At 38.5% G+C, this 23019-nt stretch overlaps 1 protein-coding gene across 3 annotated transcripts in view; it reads left to right on the top strand.

The window, feature by feature from the left end:
• Positions 1–23019, top strand: part of ELP4 (elongator acetyltransferase complex subunit 4) — a 177382-nt gene that overhangs the window by 69465 nt on the left and 84898 nt on the right. Inside the window, exon 10 of one of the 3 annotated variants that reach the window (XM_059474055.1) lies at positions 16586–16702. The exons of the other annotated variants lie outside the window; for them this stretch is intronic. Coding sequence (XP_059330038.1) covers positions 16586–16591 — 6 coding nt within the window. The 3' untranslated portion in view covers positions 16592–16702. Of the gene's footprint in view, positions 1–16585; positions 16703–23019 lie in introns of those variants that run through there. 3 annotated transcript variants of the gene reach the window in all.

Below are 23019 nucleotides of genomic sequence, written 5' to 3'. Positions count from 1 at the left end.
CAGTCAAATGATATGACAGCCCGCTCTTCTTAATGCGGCCGTTCAGCAGAGCTGTTCTTGAAGTTTGCTTTGTAGCTCTGAGTGTAACTTTTATCAACATTGGAGAAATTTTGTAGGAGCATTACATTCGTAGTTTTATTTGACAGAACTTTATCTTTGTTGTTCGAAAGCCTCCTGTGTCAAGACTTAAGAAATCTCTGCTTAAATTTGGTTTTTTCACCGCCCCAAATTTCTACGGGGAGATTGTTTATCTTTGTTACTGGGGTAGATTTATAATTACTCTCCAAAAAGGACATTTTCCTTTAATTATTTTCCACCTCACCATTGAGTAAAGCGCTGCTCCACGGCTGTGATTACATAAGTGTTCCTTTCTTTTGCAGTCTGATTTGTTCAAATATTGCAGTAACAGTGACATGTTTCCATTCTGAGAAAAGCCTAAGGCTGCTTTAGTATTATTCCAAATGATTGAAATTGCCATCTTGCTGACTTTCCCTTGGGCAGCTTAGGGCCTGTTTACTTTTGTATTTGTTTCACATGTTCCCTCTGAGTTTGGCTGGCAGGACATCATTACCTGGTTTGACAAGACAGTTGGAGAAGATTCATATTTGATTAACTCCCTTTGTTATTGTCTGGACAACACAGACCTCTGAAATTATCTATTTAAAGTTAAAACCCCTGATACATTCAGATAAGTGCTTGCAAATAGCAAAGTTTCTGAGGGTGGTTTTTTTTTTTAATTCCCTAGTTTTGCTTAATTTATAAGTCTTCAAGTTACTGTCAATTATTAGGAGTATAGAGATGAAGCTTTTTCCTAGAAGTTTTTATATTATGGTTTGTCTAATAAATAGTTGTTGTGCAAATACATTTTTTTAATCAAAACTCAAGTCACAGCAGCCAACATTTTCTTTTAAATGGCTACACCACCTGTGCAGCCCACAATAAATTCTTTAGAAGCCAGCTCAGTTTGAGGCCAAATGTCATATATGATTTAAAGAATAACCATGCAGAAAAAAAAAAAAAAAAAAAAAAAAAAAAAAATAAAAAAAAAAAAAAGTTTCCAGAGCTTAATGTACAGATTCAGGACCTTTTCTGAGAGGTGTTTCCTACCAGGAGAGGGGAAGGAATTAGTGGAGTCCTGTGGCTGGTTTCTCAGAGCAGGACAGATGAAGTATGGCACTGTGGAGCACTCTGTATTTCATTTTCCCCATGCTAATTGCCAGAGTAAAAGGTGAAGTCTTTGGAAGGAAACATAACCACCAAAACCAGCAACTGAGCCTATGCAGAATTAAAAATAAACAAATTGTTCCACAGGCATTCAGATAATGAATGTCCTGTCTTCATCTGGCAGTAAAAGACTGTGAGAAAATGAATGATGGCCAAAATAAGAAGTAATTGCAACTCCAGGCATTCCTTGTGTCTGTTGTGTGTCCAACACTGGTATTTGGAAGATGATTTCAAACTCTTTGAGGTGGTGATTTTGGCCATTTAAAACAGGAGCTGTGGCTTAGGTAGCCTCCATCTGAAATCTCTGAATTTCTGACTATTTTTTGTCCTCCTTTCAGTGTCTCTCTTTCCATTGCTTGTGGTAAACTTCTTATTTGCAAAAGGGAGGTGCAAGTGGCCACTGTCAGGGGTTATTTACCCAAAGAGGTGAGAGAGACAAGCCAGAGCTGATGCCTGCAGTAAAACCAGAGCACAGGTTTGGTCCTGAGGGGCTCAGCACATATGGGACCAGTATATATTTAAAATACAGTATCTCTTAAATCAGTATATATTTAAAATCCATGCCATACCAACCTCTCAGCTGAAGTGAGAACTAGAAAATGGCATCACTTCTTTTAGCTCCTCCCAAGAGAATTTGAGGCTGTCTTCATTAATGGCTAAAGACAATATTATCTTGATTACGTTCCTCAGATGTTTCTGAAGTTGAGTAGATCTGTAAATAAATGCAGTTGAATTAATGAGCTATTTTTGGCCACTGTTAACAAAAGGAATAAGTGAACCTGGGAGCTGACAAAAGGAAACACTGGTTAATTATAAATTTACGTTAAATGTCAGTTCTACAGCAACCATTCAGTAAAATAAGGAAAATAAGCTAATACATGCTACAACATACATGTTACCATACTGATCTATACACCTTGAAATATAGAAAAAACTACCCTGCATTTTGAGATTGTCAAAACAGACAGTGAGACAAGACTTGACCCTCAGTTGGGGCCTTATGGTATCAAAATAAACCTTCTTTTACCAAGCCAGCACTTGTGTCTGCCTGGGGCAGGGATGAGACTTCCCTGCTTCTCCTGGCTCAGGGGCGAGACAAAACTTTCCCAAAGTGTTACAGAAAGTGTATTTCTGCAGTTTTCTCACCCCCGTGTGTCTGAGGTACCCCTGGGGCTTGCGTGGGATGCCTTGGGCAGCTGCATCATCCCTGGCAAACTCTGTGCTGGATGCTCTCTCCAGCTGGGGGGCTCCAGTGCAGGGAACTCTGCACACAAAACCAGAATTTCCAACAGAGAGAGGCAAAACACTGGAGTAAAATTCAGCTGGAATTCATACCAGCAAAACCACGGTTTTTGCATTGGTTTTTCCTGTCCGTTTGCCCCATTACATTCACCACTGGGTGTTTTAAAAATAGTTCAAAAGAAAATAATTATAACACCGTAACATTTTCTTAATCTAAAAATAATAAAACTAAAAAAAAAAAAAAAAAAATTTTTTTTGATTCTCCTGCAAAATTAATTCTGTCATAATACCAAGCTCCATTTTGCATTATTTCACCTAGTAGCCAGTTCAGGTTCTCTTTACCTGGTATGGTGTACTTCACTGAATTGTTTTGTCAGATGCTGTCAAGCCAACCTACCATTGTTAAAGAAAATCAAACTAAATCATTTTGGCATGAGCCTTCCAGGAATAAGGCACAGAATATGAAGGGTTTGATGAAATCAAGGATTTGATTTCAATATTGTAAAAGACGGCCTGTCAAAAATGTATTACATTCTTTCAAACAATTTTGAATAAATATACGTGTTTTAAATTGTGACAGTACAATTTAGCTGAAGTTTTGGGAGAGCATTTTTAAATTATAATAACTTGAGGTGAAGCAATACTTGGAGAGCTCCTATTTGAAAAGAAAAACTCTCTGAATCTTAATGGTACACTGGACTGAAATCAAGTGATCAATTTTATGGAATGTATGGAATTTTATGGAGTATATGGAATTTCAGAACACATGTCCTGTGCACATGAGGAAGGATTTAATTTGAAAATATCGCCTTCTTGTTGTATGCTGCTTATTAATGTAAATTGAATTATTAATTATTTGTCTGTAGGCAAATACAGGAATATATTGCTAACTCTTAGGTTTCATAGGAAGATTTGTAATATCCTGAAATTTATTTTACAATTAATTTTGTCTTATGGGTTGTATAACACTGTAATGGGAGAGTTCCACTCAATTTTTCAAAACTTTAACCCTTGCAATACCGTGCAAGTGCAGTTTCTCGTTAGCAAACAGAGCCCGTTTAACAGAACTCACTTAAACAAATAATTCTGGTGTTTGGAAATATTTCTGCCACGTGCTGTTGCAAGGGGAGAACGTGCAGCACAAAGTCATTAATGCTCTGGAGGGTCACTTGTGCGTGTTGTAATGGGCTGCTCATTCTCAGGATCTGTGCTAAGGGTCAGTGTTGCAGCACGAAAGGGTTTGGCCTGTTCACTCTCTCAATAAGTGGGTCAGCCTCTCCTGCATTTGCCAGAAAAGTAAAGCAGCTGACATATTCCCACTTTCTAACTGTTGGAAGGCAGGTAGAATAAGGGCATCTTTCTGTAAAAGTGTTGGTTGATAAGGGTTTAAAAACTCTTTCTTTACAAATCTCTATAAAGGATGATATTATTCATTATTATATTATTCATTATTATATTATTCATTATTATATTATTCACTATTATATTATTCACTATTATATTATTCACTATTATATTATTCACTATTATATTATTCACTATTATATTATCCACTCTGTTTTAGACAAAGGCCTGTGGGCATGAGTTAGAAAGATATTGATGGTGAGTCTTTAAGAAGCAAAAAGAGTTAAGCCTCATATTTGTAGTAGCTCTCAGCGGGAACTGAGTGCCACTTCCATTAAATGCTCTTTAAAATATCACAAGTTTTAATAAAATTAGGTGATTTTGTCGTTGTACCGTGTTCTCATTTCACAAAGAGTAACAAATCCAGTCAGGGTGTTACATGGTAAAACACATCTCAGGTTTTCTGTGTCTCTGTAAAGGCAGGAAAATGAAAAAGCAAGCTGAGAGGAAGCCCCACGTTCTCATCCACAGGTGTGCGTTGTCCCTGAACCTTATTGCCATGCCCTGGGGTTCAGGGTTCTTAGTAAAAGATGAGAGGAGGAGGGTTTTCCACATCCAAGATGTGCATCCATCTGGATCTCCTTGTCTCAGGGCTGTTTGTTCTGGTTTTAATCATGATCTTTGGGTAGGAAGTGACTCAAAGTGCTCTCTGAATGAGGAAACTGGAAAATGGCCATACCTAATACTTGTAAATGGTTAAAATGGCATTTTGTGGGGAAACAGACCAATGCTGCCAAACATTTGCCATTTCCACACTTAACTTTCCAGTGTTTTATTGGAATTCTGGAAATTCAAGATTAAGTGTTAACTTTTCCAGTCTTTTGAAAATATTAGTGGTTTTGGATGAACATAAATCTGCAAGGAAACCACAAATTTATAGTTTCTTTAAATTTTTCACATCTACAGAAATTGTTTCATACCATTTTTCTGATCTATTTCTTTCACTGATTCACAAAAAATATTACCCTTTATTGAGCTGTTAATACAGGAGCATGGGTTTTTAAATTATTTTTATTGAGAGCAAACTAGTCATTATCCTCAGTCTGAAAGACTTCATGAAAGTGCCAAAAAGAGAGAGGAGGGAAAAAAAATAAACATACACTGCAAAGTACCATAGCTGAAGAAAAAATGTTCCAAAATCATTGTGCAAATACTACTTTTTGCTTTGGCTTAATTATGGGGTATTATCTGTAACTAAATTCCAGAGTACATTTTATTCTTATATTTCTGGCCAAGAGAATTGTGCAAAAAGTAGATTGTCATAAGCAAAAGTGGTGAGGACTACAGTGCCCAAAGTGTAAGCAAAGTTAGATTTTGGTCATGCCATCTTTATTGCTCTCTCTCTCACGGTTGTTCTAGTTACATGGTTTTGATATTTTTTGTATTTGGTTTTTCTCAGTTATATTTCATAGTGTTTTCAAAGGATTCTGTCTCACACACACAATGTAATTTAAAGTTTCTCATTGCATGTTGAAAACCAATAGCTTTTGAAATATCAAGTGAAGCTGTCTCCTAGAAGGAAAACATTATTTATTGCAGTTAAAGTGGTGTTTCTGGCCAGCTTAACATTGACACCATATTATTCCCCTTCAGAATGAATTATATTACTGAATTAACTGTTCTGTTTCCTCCTTCCTTCTGAAGAAAGTAAGCAATAATTGTATAGTGTACAATAATTAAAGCTTTTTATTGCTGTCCATAAATGCATAAATAAATAAAGGGAATTTGGCTGCCAACTTACACCAATCATAGGCTGCTTGACTTTCAGAAAACAGCTGGTAGCACTTGCTGAAAGTAGTTCATTTTAAATGCCTCATTTCAGGTATTTAAGGTTTGAAAAACCTGGGTTTAGCTCATGAAAACACAGTCTATGGGCTTTTCATCTAATTTTTTCCTGTTTGAAGTCTGTTATAGAAGAAATTACTCAAGAAATCACTCTGGTGTTGTGAGTTTATGTTTACAAAACAGTTGCTAAATGGACTGACTTTTTTTCTCCTATTAAACCGGTAATCTTTGGGCAGTGTGTTTGCTCGAGTCTTGTTGAACAGTAAAAGCAAAAAGCAAAGATAACCAACCAGTTTGTCACTTTTCACAAGTGTGTGAGTGCTGCAGAGGAGAAATCCGCTTCTGCTGCATCCAAAGCAGCCCCTGCTATTCTCAAAATAACCTGGTTGCACAAGATTTAAATTTTTGAGATCTTTATTAACCTTTGCTGAGGCACTGTACCTCACTTTTTGTGGGAAGGATATGGTTGTGTGGCCCACATGTGAACATTTGAGGATTTGGCCATGGGAGCTGAGTTTTGAGGGGGTTCCTGAAGTCTCTGTGGCACACCTGAGATTATCTGCCAGGCATTTGAAATATTTGTGAGCAAAACATTCCCCGAGTTTGGGGAGGAGCTGCTCAGTGACTGCCTCACCCAGGCTGGCTCCTGGCTCTCCAGATGGAGCAGGGAGGAGCTGGAGCTCAGGGCTGACCTTATCACTCTCTACAGCTCCTGAAAGGTGGCTCTGCTCAGGTGGGGTTGGTCTCTTTCTCCAGGAACCGACAGAATGAGAGGACACCAAAGGAAATATAGGTTGGACTTTAGGAAAAAGTTTTTTTACAGAAAGGGTGATAAAGTTATGGAATGGCTGCCCAGGGAGGTGCTGGAGTCCCCATCCCTGGGTGTGTTTAGCAAAGCCTGGATGTGGCACTGGGTGCCAGGGCTTGGTTGAGGTGTTGGGGCTGGGTTGGACTCCATGATCTTGGAGGCGTCTTCCAACCTGGTCATTCTGGGAATTTTGGGAATTCCCAAGGAGGTGGTGGAGTCCCCATCCCTGGGTGTGTTTAGCAAAGCCTGGATGTGGCACTGGGTGCCAGGGTTTAGTTGAGGGGTTGGGGCTGGGTTGGACTCCGTGATCTTGAAGGTCTCTTCCAACCCAGTCATTCTGTGAATTGTGTGATTCTGTGCAGTTTGCAGATCCTTGGCTCTGGGAGGGTTCTCAGTTGAGGATGGCTGTCCCAGGATAGCTCAGGGTTCAGGCATTGCCCCTTAGCTGCTTTCATCTGTGAGCCAACGCGCGAGTGGATGAACCAGAGCAGACCAAGGATGGTCCAAACCAGGGCCTGCTCGTGGATGTAACCCCAGCCTGGGTGTCCAGTGTGTGACGTACAGGATGAACGCATCCCTGGCCTCTGGAGGTGCCAGATGTCACAACTGAGCAGCATTTTCCTTCTGTTTCTCCATTTTGTGCAGTTATCCATTGGTTTCATCTCTTCTCTCACGGATTTATTGGGGATTTGGTCACGTTTTGCTTGATTGGTAAATGCTGCAGTCTCTGGAGATGGAGATGTCTCAGGTCTGCTATCTAAAGCCCTTGGTAAACTTGCTAATCAACACTTCTCACCTTTTGGTGTAAGGCTTTGTAATTCTGGGCAGGTTGCAGGTTTCCTCTACTGCCTCGAATCCACTTTTTCTACCAGAGAGTAGCATGGCAGGAGTTACATCAGCTTCCTTTTTTTTGCTTTAATGAAGGGGAAAATGCTTCTCCTTCTAGGATGAGTTTTTATTAAGAGATACAGACCAGTATGTAATTTGTAATTCTTGTTGCTATTAAAAAAAAAAAAAACCAACAGGGAGGAAATCTAGTACTTGTATTTAGATCTGATCCTCAATAGTAGCATAGCCATGGGCTGTTTATGCTTGGTCTACATCATCTAGACTAAAAATAGCCTTCCTGTCATTTTATTGGCAGAGTTTTAGCTACTCCTTTAATTCTGTTTAAAAATGGATAGAGGGAAAGACAGCATAAATATTGAATGTGTGCAGATATTTCAGTAAGTAACTAAAAGGAGATTCCTGATGCATTGAAGAGCTCTATAATTAAATGGAATTCTTATTTTTTTAAGAGGCATTTCTTAAATTAATATGATCTTTTAAACCATTACCTTAATTTTTGTATTTGTATCATTAAAGTAGCCACTTTTAAATAGCTATTTAGTACTGTCCTGCTTAAGCTTCATTCTTTTTAGATTTCCTTTGTATTTTGATAAGAAATCACTGGTGAGGTATTTCATGTCTCATCAGTTAAATGGGAAGCCACATTATTCCTGTATTTTCTATTAATAAAGTGAGTTTTTGCAGAATAAGAAGACAAGTCGCTACTGCCTGCTAAAATCTTCAGCAATAGCCTGAAAAATTCAGGCTTATTCTGTTATGGTTTTTGAAAGCCTGTGGAAAAATGAAAGAAGACCTGACTTTTTTGTGTTTGGCTGTCCTACAAAAACTTGGGCTGCTTTAGAAACTTTCAAGGCCACAGTCATGTTGAGTAAAATACGGTTTTAAGGTGAAAATGCATCTCTGATTATTTTTTATTAGTCTGAAAAGGGCATTTTTACTTTGAAAAGGCCATGAAAATTAGATTCAGGCTACTGAAACACCCTTAAATCTACAAAGGAGAAATTTTACTGTGTTAGTAGAGTGAGGCTCTGTTGTAGAAAAGTTGCAGTGAAAGGATTTTGTCGGTGGATTAGTCATAATCTCATATAAGAAGCACCTTTTCCTCTGGCTGAACTAAAATTCTGTTTGTACCGTGGTCTCTACTGTTTCTGCTTCTCCATTTTTGTTCATCCACACCCTGATGTGTATTTGCATCCTTTAGGGCAGTATTGTCCTGCACATCCAGTGCAGATTTCTGTGCTCATGCAAATAGGAATAACTGGAATACTTTCTTGAGGCTTCTTTGATTTTCATTAATTTTTGTTTCTCGGGTTTTCATCCTGAAATTCTGTTGTCGCTGTACAAATTGATCAAAAAAATCAGCATTTATTGTGGTCAGATGCAGTTGAAAGTAACTTTCTGTTAACTGCTGCTTTTATGGAAGGTTGGTGGCGGTGTTACAAGTGAGGTGATGAAAAGAGAAGCAATGAATATTGAAGTTTTTACATTAAAGCATCCAAAATAAAGTTGCAACCCATCTGTTGCAGAGCACTGACATAGGGGGGCATATCAGTTTTCAGAACTCATAATCAAAACATTATTTACTGCTGGAAATTATGGCTAACTGGAGTGGTTTATACATATAATCTAGACTTCTGGTAAAAATATCTATAAGTAAAGCAGAATTTGTGCAAAGCCAGGAATAATCCCTTAATGATAATTTTTATTGTGAGCAATATCACATTATTAATACTCAAGCTATTTTATCAGAGTATTTTTTTAAAGAGGTTCCATCCAAAATTACATCCCTGAAAGATTTAATGTTCCCAACATTAAAAAAAAATAAAGCAAAATTGGAAAATCACTTTCCATCTCGAAAAATCAAAGCAGCTATTCTTGTTTCAAGTTTCATCTAATATATTGTTCGGTGTGGTTGTGTGATAAACACATTATTCCTTGAACAGGAATTAAGAGTAAAGCTGCCAGGAAGGGGTTTTGTTGTCAGAGTAGTTCCCGCCTCATGTTTTGTAAGAGATTTCATGGTCCCATTGTAAAGAGTGGATGATTTAAAACGTGTTCCCAAGATAAACTTTCCCATTGTCATTAATGAGGATGGATAATACTGAGTGACAAGTGCATTAGGAATGACACAGAAAGAGCTGTTAGATTTGTCAGAGCGTATCACTTCAGGCAATGAAACTTGAGGACATTCTCTTTTAGCAATTTTTTGCTATTTATTTAGAGAACCAAGGATTGTGATTGCTCACACAGGTGGATTCTGCTGTTTAGTTCATTAAATATTTAGGTAACTTTGAAAAGGTGAAGGTGATGAATATGAGCATTGTGAGGGGCACAAGTGGTTGCTGTGTTTACAAATAATTCAAAAAAACTAATACACCATTGATTTGTTTTTAAAATGTTTATTTTGTAGATAATTTTTTAATCTGCAATGTTCTGAACAGGAGTATTTTAAAGTTATATAATAAGTCCTCTGAACTGTCATAGTGAAGCTTCTGGGATAAAGAAGCCTAAAAATTAGGACACTATACATGTAATTTACATTGACTTAAAAATTGTATTTCTCCACAGAGCCAGACTTTTTAAATATTTATTCCTGAATAATTAATAATGCATGACTTTTTTTCCTAGTGTTTAAAACCCTTCCAAACTACAACACGCCTATCCATTTCCATTTTGAACATGCAATTGGTCACTTTTTCGCCTTGATTCATCCTGCCTGGCTGCCAACCAAATTTCGCCCGTGTGCACCTCCTTGACACTAATAACGCCTGAGCTCCTCTTGGTTTGCGTGCAAGATTTCCCAGGCGGCAGTTTGGGGCTGGGATAAACTATCTATCATCTTTGCATCCAGCTCCTGTGCCTCAACCAAGGCAGCCCCTGATGGAAATTGCATTTGACAACTCACCTCTCCTTGGCGTGCCCGAGGTGAACATAGCTACGGACCATCCCCGCAAGGGCAGAGCAGCTCCTCCATATGTTGGGGAGGATCCTTTTATTTGTGTCAGGAGACTTTTTTTTTTTTTTTTTCTGCAGAGCATGTATAGGCAGAGATTTTTTTTTTAATTTTTTTTTTTTTTTCCCCCTAGACTTCCTTGTTCGCAGCCTCATGGCTGCTGCTTTCTCCTAACCTAAAGCGTTTTGGGTTTGTGTGTTTTGGGATTTTTGTTTCACCAGAGCTCCTCCTTTGAGATTAACCAGGCCAATGTTGGGTGCTGCTTTCTCCTAACCTGAAGCATTTTGGGTTTGTGAAGCATTTTTGGGATCTTTGTTTCACCAGAGCTCTTCCTTTGGGATTAGCCAGGCCAATGTTGGGTGCTGCTTTCTCCTAATCTAAAGCGTTTTGGGTTTGTGTGTTTTGGGATTTTTGTTTCACCAGAGCTCCTCCTTTGAGATTAACCTGGCCAGTATTGGGTGCTGCTTTCTCCTAACCTGAAGCATTTTGGGTTTGTGGGTTTTGGGATCTTATTTTATCAGAGCTCCTTCTTTGAGATTAACCAGGCCAATATTGGAGGCTGCTTTCTCCTAACCTGAAGCATTTTGGGTTTGTGAAGCATTTTGGGTTCTTTGTTTCATCAAAGCTCTTCCTTTGAGATTAACCAGGCCAATGTTGGGTGCTGCTTTCTCCTAACCTGAAGCATTTTGTGTTTGTGAAGCATTTTGGGATCTTTATATCAGAGCTCTTCCTCTGAGATTAACCAGGCCAATATTGGAGGCTGCTGTCTCCTAACCTGAAGCATTTTGGGTTTGTGAAGTGTTTTTGAGATCTTTGTTTCACCAGATCTCTTCCTTTGAGATTAACCAAGCCAATGTTGATTGCTACTTTCTCCTAACCTGAAGCATTTTGGGTTTTTGAAGCATTTTTGGGATCTTTGTTTCACCAGATTTTCTTCCTTTGAGATTAACCAGGCCAATGTTGAGTGCTGCATTTCCTAAACTAAAGCATTTTGGGTTTGTGGGTTTTGGGATCTTTTTTTATCAGAGCTTTTCCTTTGAGATTAACCAGGCCAATATTGGGTGCTGCTTTCTCCTAACCTGAAGCATTTTGGGTTTGTGAAGCATTTTGGGATCTTTATATCAGAGCTCTTCCTTTGAGATTATCCAGGCCAATATTGGGTGCTGCTTTCTCCTAACCTAAAGCATTTTGGGATCTTTGTTTCATCAAAGCTCTTCCTTTGAGATTAACCCAGCCAACGCTGGGTGCTGCTTTCTCCTAACCTGAAGCATTTTGGGTTTGTGAAGTGTTTTTGGGATCTTTTTATCAGAGCTCTTCCTTTGAGATTAACCAGGCCAATATTGGATGTATAGGAGGTAGAAATTCAAGAGGGATTTGTGGGAATACATAAAATTAGAGGGTTTTGGAGAAAGCTGCAAAAGACAGGTTTCACAACTGCCATTAGAGCTAAGCAGTAGCCATAAGATCTGTCAGCAGAAAAATTATGCAAGATTATGTAAAGTTATGTTAAATTATATCAGACAGCAGAAGTGCCATTAGAGCTAAGCAGTAGCCATAAGATTGGTCAGCAGAAAAAATATGTAGAAGTAGAAAAATAAGGACAAATAGAAGAATGGTCTGTGTATTAAAGCTTGTCTAGAATAATTCCCTAAACTGCAGAAAAGTATTTCTAGTGAGATATTAGGAAGTTCTAAGATAGTTCCAGTAGTTCAGGCAAAGAACCTGTTACTCATTACCAAAATTTACAACTGCTTGGAGCATTTGGGTAACACAGAACCTGAGAAAGAATGAAAAAGCAAAAGAAATCTTTTACTTTTTTTCCAAACTGTAAATTTATTCATATTGTGCATAGTTACTGGTTTAAAAACCTGACTGTACAAATATGATCTGACAAAACAGACCTTTTATTTCTGGGTAAGATTACTCAAATTATCTTCAGAGTAAAAAGCTTTCTAGGATTCCTTTTTGCAAAATATTGTCCTTTTTGTAGGAGTTCACTTTTATCATCAAGAGTGCTGCTTTTCACTAGTGAGGTGTACTACTAATACTTCATCAGATATAATAAATTATTCAAATGCAATCCTTCTGAATAGGTAGAGTAATAAAGTTCTATTTCTAGATAGATAATTTCTTTGTAGTTTTCTTCTACAGTTTCCATACACTGAGTTAAAATATACACTGTTTGGATTCCAAACTGGAGATGTTCTATGATTCCACATTCCAACTCAAGATATTCTATGATTCAGTGATAATGCAGTTACAAAACACTGGTGAGTTGCACTCTGGGATATGTTTTGATATGGGATATGGTTTGTGTAACAGCATGTTTTTGCTGGTATTTTTTGTATTTTAACAGCAGCACAAAGATCCCCAGTCAAATTATACTTTCAAGTAAGTACAGCCCATTCCTGTTGCTGGAGAGGGGAGTGGCAGTGGCACACAACTTCTCTCTCACACAACTCATGCTTTTCTCCTTAGAACTGAAATACATTTTTTTAAGCACTTTCATTCAGCAGATTAGGTTCAAACTGAATTAGCAATCTTTTTGAAATGCTTGGCAGCTGAATGTTGTGCTTGTATCTATTTTAGTTTTGGGGAGGAAGCTAAATTATATGGGTGTCATGCTTTCTACAGCATTTCCAGCCAACAAGTCCAGAGGAATCAGCACCCTTTTGAATATATAAATCATTAATTTTATTAACCAGCTGCTCTGAAGGCAGGGAAGAATTACTCAGCCACACAGCCATGCTCACCTCACCTGTTGCAGCAGCAGTGTACTAAATCTACCCATAGTTTATGTCCTGCTCTCTGTGTTTGTTAATTTGTTTATTTCAATTGACTTCATTCTGATTCTTTTTCCTTTGAGTGTACCTCTGTGGCCCAGTAGAGTGCCCTGAGGAGGTGCTGGTCACTCTAGAGCTGCTGTCCAGGGGACAGAAAGCAGTGTCACCATCTCAGAGCTGGCAGCCCAAGCAGAGCACCCACAGCTGCTCACGTCCTATTGCCTTGGCGTCTGCCACTCCTTGGGGGAAGCTGTTTGCTTTGTGCATGGTTCCAGAACTTTTTTTCATGCTCCCTTTGGTATTAACCACGACTTCTTAAAAAATAACTTCTTAAATTCTTTGTCTGGATTTGAGATTTTCCCGTGTGCTCTTTCCTGTGTGACATTAAAAGCGTTCAGCCGCCGCTTGGTGCCGTGACCTTCCTCATGGATAAATGTTCTTGTCCACATCAGAATGAGCAGCTGTCATACAAAAATGAGGCCTTACTCCAGCCTCTTCTGTTGCATATTACATACTTGCACTGGTTTTATTGGCTATAAAACAATATTAGAGGGGTTTGGAGGTGGCAGAAGAGTTCCATCCTGTTACCACGGCACTGCCAAAGGAACTGAGGGAGAGGGGTTTGAATTGTAGGGGTCTGCAAATCCATCAGCAGTTAAAAGTAAAGGAAAAACAGAATTTTCAAGATAACCAGCAATCCTTTAAAAATACTAACCACATATATTTAAATAATTTTGTCCATCTGATTGCACACTTGAATGTATTAGTTACTAAGACATATTAGTTATGTCTTAGGATCTCTAATGTGCAATGTCATTGAACATTACATTTTAAGATGAAAATGCAGCTATTTGTAAATCTGGTCTTTAATTCTAGATAGAGGTAGCTTTCCTTATCAATTTCCATATTTAGGTGGTGGTTGATAACCCCTTTGTTATTCTAGAAGTAATAAGAGATCATTAAGAGTGCTTTTGTATTGAAGAAGCATAATTTTTAAATCGTCTTGAAATTAGATTAGTGCTTTCAGAGACTGAAACTAGAAGAGACTTTTAAGATTCTACTTCAAAAAATAGTAATTTTTATAAAAGAGAATGTGTTATGCTCTCTATTGCATTGATAAAGCTCTACACATCCTTTGAAAAACACTTCAGAGATCACACATAAATGCAATTCCTGGGATACAGCAGATGTTTGGAAGGTGTTAATTCAGACTTTCAATTGACTAAAGACCTTATGTCTTCATCAAGAGAGCTACTGGAAAATAGTTAATTAGCAACATTCTTGCTAAAAGTTTTAATGTTAGGATGTGCTTTCCATACAGTTTTAAGCTCTGTAAAAATGGAGTAAACAGAACTAAATGTAAAGTGCTGAATCAGGCCCCATGGGCAGCAGCTGGCGTATGTATTTGTTTATATTATTAATGCTGTTTATCTTTGAGCTGTGATCACTGCTCTTTGACTGATGCTCCCATCCATCCTGCATTCCTCTTCACTTCCCCCCTTCCTCATCTTTCCTTTAAAAACCACGTTGGGAGGATCTTGTTCTTCTTGGAGACTGGACTAGATCATGTCCAGAGGTTCCTCCCAGTCCAAACCAGGCAATGATTCTGTGATTCCAAGACACCAAATACTGGAATGCCTTCAGCAGCTGGATTAGTGCCTGAGCTTCTTTACTGCTACACTTGATTAGCAACCAGACTCTTGGCTGGCTGTTAATGTGAGCTCATTAACAAAAGGAAGCCTGATAGTCAGTCTTATGTCCTAGAGATTTACAGGAGGATTCTCTTTGCTCTGGGATGGAAGCTCAGCTGACAGGCAGAACTTCAGACCAGGCTGCTTCAAATGCTGTGGGCACTGCCACGGACTGTTTTCTGAATTCCTTGGCAACAGAGAGGCCTTGTGACTTAACAGTGTTGGTTTGCTGAAAGAAATGCAGTCTCTGGTTGGAAAACTACTGTTTGATTAATTGTTTCATTCAGCCACACAGTTGGTGAAAGTTCCACACGACATCCAGGCTTATACTTAGATGTCTTTGATTCTTCACAGAGCCCACGAAAACAAAAACACAAAAAAAACCTTTTGCACAGACTGAAACCTGTTCCTCACGAATATTCGGAGAACTGGCTTCAGTCACACAGCACAGAAAAAACATATCAATCCAACCACTTTTATTGATACTACTGCTGCTTCAGGTGCTTCATCTCACTGCCTTTCCTCCCTTCAGCACAAGTCTGTGAGGAATTTCTTATTTCTGGATTGTTCACCCTCAGCCTTGTGCTGCTTATTTTGGAGATTGGTCTACTTAGTACCATCAAATCTTGCTGGAGATTGTGTAAGACAGATGGCTTATGGACACTGTCACCATTACTCACCTAGCTCATTTTGTCTTTCTGCTGATACACAGTGCCCATGTCCTTTAGGCACCCTGGTTCCATAAAACTGCCTCAAAAGAGCACAAATCCACTGCCAGGGGAAGCAGGAAGCACCCAGGAGACAAACATCCTTCCTGTAGGAGTCTCTCTGTCCACAGCACAAAGATGTTGGCTCACCTTGAATTTATGGCTCCTTTATGCCCAGAATGATGATTCTGGCATCTCTGGCCTCATTTTTAAAGAGGGTTCTTGCTGTGGAGAGAGCTACACACACACAAACCCTGCTCCTGTCTCCAATCCTTTGGCTCCATCAAGAAAAGTCATTTACAGTTTCACTGGGATGAGGCTGGGAGAGCTTTTCAAGCTAACAGTGCCAGTTCTTATCTTCTTAAGCAGAAAAAAGTCACAGAAAAAGATTTGCTGTGTTAGGATTTCATCAACCTAGCCTAAGTCTTAGATTAGTTCAGCATGTATGTTCTATGATAGAAGAGATTTTGATAGAGGAAATTATTGAGGAATTTTTGAAATAGTGTAATGGGTCATTTTGGGAATTTTTGTATGTAAAGCATCCTAAACTTAAGAAGAGAAAACAAAATACAGATTTCACAGATATGGGATAGCTATGCTGCTGTTTAAGATATTTAAAGTGATGTTAAATTGCAATGACCTTGAAAATCAAGATATGTGGTTTGTGTTTGCTTCAGCAGTAAAAAATGGGATAATGGAGGGCTAAAATGACATTGGTGTTCCTAACCAAAGCACTGGACTAGAAAAATAATCTTTGCAGTAATGTTTAGAATATGTCTGGATTCATCAAGATGATAAAGAAAAAGGCTGGAGAGAAGCAATTCAGGTCTTGGCAATGGAAACAAAATATATAGACCAAGAAGAAAGGTTACCTATTAGGAGTGTTCTATGGGAAGAAGTATTGTTTTCTTCTTCATTTCTATGATGCTATTTAGGTTTTGAGAAGTGAATTGTCACAATCTGAGTTGGCAGTGTCCAAGTGCCAGTGTTACATTGCTATGAGCTATCATATTATCTCTTTAATCTCTTAAATCTCTTTGTATCCATTATCATAGTCAGTGTTATGCAAGTCATGGATCTGTTCAGGGATTTTTTTGATGCTTCCACTTCTTGTTGTGTTTCCTTGTTTTGATTATCAGCTTTGAGCTGTTGAGTTCTGTGCAAGAACACTGCATCTACCCTGACTGATAATGGAAATTTGATTGAGGTCTCATCTGAGTTGGAATTACAGTTCTCATGAAGCATGTTTTCCCAAGCCCACAGCAGCCAGTGTCAGCTGGATCGATGAGTCCTGGTAGCCATAACACAAATGACTCATAAAAACCAAGTGACACAAACAAGCCGTGCAGCTGATTTGTGTCTTGATTGGGCCATAAATAACACTTGAAGTGTATGATTTCAGAGCCCTGTGGAGCAAATGATGTAGGAGCTGGCAGGAATATCAGACTGAGCCCTGAAGAATTCCACACTGCTGCACCAGAATTCCATACAGCTGCACCAAAAATTCCATACAGCTGCACCAGAATTCCATACAGCTGCACCAAAAATTCCATACAGCTGCACCAGAATTCCATACAGCTGCACCAGAATTCCATACAGCTGTACCAGAATTCCATACAGCTGCACCAGAATTCCATACAGCTGTACCAGAATTCCATACAGCTGCACCAGAATTCCATACAGCTGCACCAGAATTCCACACATACAGCTGCCTGTACCAAATGGCAGAGGTTTGCATGATCAGGCTGAAGTTCATCTTGGGCATGGATTCCAAGGCATTCTAGCTCAACACTGTGGGTCAGCCTTTAGAGGAGCTGTGTTCTGACTGTAGGCATGAACGCTGTTGGGAAGGATGAAAGTTTGACAAGACAGTCTCACACATATGTGTGCTTAGCAGAAAGATTTTTATATGTAGAGTCTGATGAAGGAATAGAGTTGGAAGCAAGTTTTGATATAGAAGAAAAGAATTGCTGAGCCAGCCTTACTGGATAACCAAGGAGGCAAAGGGTGTGTTAGTTAGAAGGGGTTTTTATGGCTTAGAGCAAAGGATAAACCCACCCCAAACAAGAAGATGTTTTTACCAAGCAGAAAGATAGCACAGGCAAACAAGTCAGCAAATGTTTCAAGTAGAAAAAAGGTCTCAGAATTTTCCACTGCAAGAAAACCGAAAAACAATTTCTAACTTAAACTGTAATGTACTTTTAGTGATTGGAGAATAGTAACATGAATTTGGTAATTACAGTTGTTATGATAGGCTACAGGTAAAAGGTAAGGTATAGGTTGGTTCTACTGTATGAAGATGCTCAGCAAAGAAAAGGATACAATGCATTGTAACCTAAAGAAAAGTGTGTAATGCAATGTTACCTAAAGTATATAATGCAATGTAACCTAAAGAAAAGTCTATAATGCAGTGTAACCAAACCCAAAGGGTCTCAGGCCTGCCTGCAGCTGGAGCTGACAGCTGTGGGCACAGCTCTGTCACCCACCACCCTGGACTGCTGTAGCCTCTTGGGTGGAATGAACTGCATTTTGGAGAGCCCCTGGAGCCCCACATCCCTCATTCAGGCTCTTACAGGACACCTTCATGCTCAGCTTTGTCTGAAACTCAGAAAAAGGCAGGAAGTTGACTGGAGTGTGACTCATTTGTCATTTGTGATGCGGTGGGTGGGAGCTGCAGGGAAATCACCACAGGTTCTCTTGGGTGAAAAGGTTTCTAGGCTGTACTCGTTTTTCCTCTAATCTGCAGGCCATACATTTAGTGAGAGGTAGCAATAGAGAAAGAAATTAAAGGAATCTGGGCTGACAAGGCTAAACACTTGTTGGGATATGGAAGAAAAGAGAAAGGGAAAAATAAGGGGTTGGGTGGTTTGTAGTTAAGAGTTGAGGACAGAAGAAAACACTGCACAGAGGAAGAAAGTGAGGACATAGGCAACAACAAATTAGATCTTCAATTAAGATTATTAACTCTATAATAGGATTTTAATTCACTTTTTTCTAACAGTGGCAAGGACAGTTTTTAGGTCGCCCTTGCCAAGCAGAAAGGCAGTGATTGTAATTCATTGAGGACAAGGTGGGTGGCATTTTTAAGATTATGCAAATAACCATACCATGTGAGGATGCTTGTTCTTGCTCAGATGTCTTGGTGTGTCTAGTAAATTTGTCCAGATTTGTCAGATCTGCAGAAAAAAACAAAGTGCTGTCTCAGTGGTTTTAAATTAATTTGTGCTCGCGACTGGGATTTAACAGTTCCTTTGAAGCAGTTATTATTTTAGTACAAGTGTATATGAGATGCTACCTGTCAATGAGCACCTGGGGAATCCTCAGCATGCAGATCACTGACCTGATAAACTGCAGCAGCTCCCAGGGAGTTGTTACGGTCTGTCGCATCAATGAGTATTTAGGGACTCTTTAATATGTGGATTATTAGGACAGTAAAAACGTCTGCAGCCCATTGTGTCAGTGCAGCTGTTCCACAGGAGGGCTATTGCACAGCCTCACAAATGTTGGAGGAAAGAAGTTGGCTAAGCTGATGTGGTTTTGCATTAAACAAGTGGGCTTTTTTAACCTTTTCCCAAAAAAAAAAAACAAGCTTAGGCGTTGATGCTCAAACGAAAGGGGTTGAGTTTGGAGACTACATCCATAAAAATTGCTATTTTTCAATTACACATCAGGTGAACAAGAAATTTCTGTGCCAGTTCTTTCTCTAATTTTTTTATCTGTAGTGTAGGAAGCAAAGAGCAAAAGTAGCAGCAGTTAAACTTCTCAATTTACAGCAGTGGCTGATCCCAACCTGGGACACATCCTGACCAGGAGACTGACCTGTGAAACTCATTTCCTTGGTGCAGCGTTCAAAAATGACTTTGTGTCAAACAAAAAGCAAAATTATTCCTGAGGAATATAACATTTTTACTATATTTCAGCATTTTTAACAGTTTCTGAAACACTGCTGCAAAAAACCAAAAACTGTTTTGGACTATGCTAGCAAGTACAGCTGACAAAATAAATGAATGAACAAAACATAAATCAAATATCAAAAAGGTAAACCCAAGATAAATCAAGATAAAACAACAGATAAATCAAATCTCAAGAACATAAACTAAAGATAAATCAAGATAAAACAACAGATAAATAAATTTTCGTTATCTGACTTAGTATAGATGCACACAAGATGATAAAGCAAGGCTTTGTGAACGCCGTGAATAATTTCCTGTATAAATTTCTCACACAACTTAACTTCAAATTTTGCATTTCAATAACAGGCTACAAAACTCCAGCTAACACCATTTTTCCTCATGGCCATATGATATTGCTATTTGCAAACATTTTGTGGGCCTGAGAAGAGGAAACACATAATAAGGTAATGAAGGTGACAAAGTGTATAATGAATACTGTGAATATGGAACGTAGGTCCAAAATTGTATTTTTAAAGAGAGTAGCTCTTTAGCAATTTTTTTTACTGTTTTATTTTTTTTTTTCTCTAGGTAATTAATATGAGAAAATGCATAGCACTGAACTTAAGCGGAATAATTTTAAATGGTGTTTACTTCCACTTGTATTTACACCTAAAGGGGATGTTGTGTAGATGGAGCATGAAATTGCAGGTTTAGATGTCAGAATTTCAAACACAGCTTTTCCATTTGTCAAAACCTCAAAATAAAAGCGTGGCTTTCAGGTACATGGCCAAAACGTGCAGGAAAGCTGTGGGGTTTGTAGCCCTGCTCCCTGTCTGTCACAGGGGAAGGTGTGGGACACGAGGAGAGCACGTTCATGCTCCTGCTCCTGGTGGAAACCCACCCTGAACACCCTCAAGGAGTCTGTGCTCTGCTCCCCCAAGTGCTCAGAACACATTTCAGCCTGATGTTATAACTGAAAAACAGAGAAAAATGATGTGCCCTCCTTAGAATACCTTTAAAAATCAAAATGTGGTTCTGTCTCTTGTCGTTCTTTGTACAGTCGTCCAGAATATTCAATTTTTTTTCTAGTTAGGTTAACACTGAAATAATTATGCAGCTGCAGAATTAGTTTTGTAACTGCCAGCAGTGGCTGGGTTTGGGCAGTGGCTGTTTCCCCAGTTTGCTAATAAATCAAATTTGGATTTTGACCTCTCTGAGCTCAGATTTGAGAGGCTGAAGATGTAGTAAATGCTAATTTTTGCCTCTTAAACTGAGGCAAGCTGTGAAAAGCAAAAACTTATTAGGAAGAGTTGTCAGCTTAAGTTTGCACCTTTCATCTCCAGTGAAGTTCTCAAAGGTTCCAGCATTACATTTCTTATTTGAAAAATTATTCCATTATGTCTGTTACTTACAGTTTTAAAAAAATGTGTGCTTATTTTTAAGGTAAAAGTACAACTTTTAAGTGCTTTAAGTGCTTCTTTTAAGTGCTTTAAGTTAAAAGTACAACTTTTTAAGTGTTGTTCAATTTGGCAGTTACTTATTTTTCTAAAACTTAAGTACAACTTTTAAGTTCTGGAAAAATAAGTAACTGCCAAATTGAAAAACAATCAAGGGGAAGTAGGAACAATGAAATATTACTAAAAATAACAAGTTCCACTGTCTGCTGGAATAATAGGAAATTATCACATTGAGCACATTATCAGGATAAAAAATGAGCAAGCTGTAAACATTTGTAATGTATAGTATATATATAGATGTATAATATAATGTATAAATTTATTAATTTCATTAAGCAGACCAGATTCAGAACTTTGATCCAGAGTCAGTTTACAATTAGAAGTTTCTTGTGAACTTGATTTTTAAATGAAAATTACTTATGTTTGCATTGCTATCTCAAGGACTGTGATATCATTTACTTAGGAGAGATTAATCAATGTTCACAATAAAATTCACACAAAAATGCATTTCACTGTATATTGTACATTCAGTGTATGTTAAGTGGGACAGAAAACCTAGACTTTGTATTTTTTTCTAATTTTCTGAATCTTACATTCAGAATTCTTTCTGAATTTTCTGAAGTCTAATATTTTGAAAATATTTAAGTAGCTTTGTTTATAAATAGAATTATTTATTTCAGTTTAGTAATTTGGACCTCAGTTTCATTCTTCTGTCAAAAAGGAAAATACACATCCCACAATCAAATGACAGCCAGAACTTGTAAAGTCAAAGATTAGAAATTCACTCTGTGAAAACGCATCTATTGCAAAATGGGAAATAACAGTTAAAAAACCAATTCCTTTGCTGGTTTATTGGAGATATTAACAATTTTTTAATGTGATTACCCATTAAAACATACTGATTCTCTGAATGGGCTAAAAAAGATTGTTTGATGTTTTCACTCAGATCATTTTTTAACCAAAATACAGAGTAAAACCAGATGGGTGAAGTCATTATTTGTAATAGCACTGAAAACAGCAAATGTTTCAGGATATACATGCAGGAGATTTTTGTCAATATTATGCCACAAATGAATAATTCATGACTGAAACAGTGTTGCACTTTATAAATAAATAGCCATCTGCAGTATCATATGCCATAATCCTACAAATTCTGACACCAATGAGCAATGTTTTACATGTCACTAGCTCAGCAGTACTGTTCTGATGTCAAAGAATAATAGTTCTAATTTAGAAAGAGTCTGTAGGCTAATCAGCGACTTCTTCAGAGCTGAATTCAGTATATTTGGAGTAAAAATAACCTCGGTTGTTACATCTGCCAGGTGCCAGTGATTGCCATCACTTGTCCTACCCCGGAAACTGGGAAGAACGAGGGCATTTTCCACCAAGGGAGATGTCAAAATGGCATATTAACATTTGTGGGGGCTTCTGCTTTGGTTTCTGGTCCTTGGGATGTTGGAGTTGAGAGCAAATGTCAGCGTGGGCTTGGATTCAGCTCCCGCCGTGACCTGGTCACTCCCCAAGGTGGTTCCTGCCTCACAGGTAGCCAGGCCACGGCCCAGAAGAAAAGGCAGAAATATCCTGGCCATCTGCCATGGGAAATGCAATTTTGGGTACTGCTGGCAGCATGGCACAGGTGAGTGCAGCCAGTTTCCAGGGAGAGCACCAATAGCTTAATTTGGGCTTGAAGTGACAGTGTTTTCCAGGTTAAGTGAATTTTCTCTTTCAGTAAAATCAATTTGGAAAAATGAGGCTGTGCCCAGAATCTGGGCCATGTGAGAGAGGCTGGGTGGTGAGAATTCCAATGTGCTGAGATGTGGGTTTCCTGTACTGAGATTTGGGGTTTCTATAGTGAGATTTGGGTTTCCTGTACTGAGATTTGGGTTTCCTGTACTGAGATTTGGGTTTTCTGTACTGAGATTTGGGTTTTCTGTACTGAGATTTGGGGTTTCTGTACTGAGATTTGGGTTTCCTGTACTGAGATTTGGGTTTTCTGTACTGAGATTTAGGTTTCCTGTAATGAGATTTGGGTTTCCTGTACTGAGATTTGGGTTTTCTGTACTGAGATTTAGGTTTCCTGGACAGAGATTTGGGTTTTCTGTACTGAGATTTGGGTTTTTGTACTGAGATTTGGGTTTCCTGTACTGAGATTTAGGTTTCCTGTACTGAGATTTGGGTTTTCTGTACTGAGATTTAGGTTTCCTGTACTGAGATTTGGGTTTT

Source organism: Ammospiza nelsoni, chromosome 6, assembly GCF_027579445.1.
Source record: "Ammospiza nelsoni isolate bAmmNel1 chromosome 6, bAmmNel1.pri, whole genome shotgun sequence".
Taxonomy (NCBI): Eukaryota; Metazoa; Chordata; class Aves; order Passeriformes; family Passerellidae; genus Ammospiza; species Ammospiza nelsoni.
This window is presented reverse-complemented; position numbering and strand designations above follow the sequence as displayed.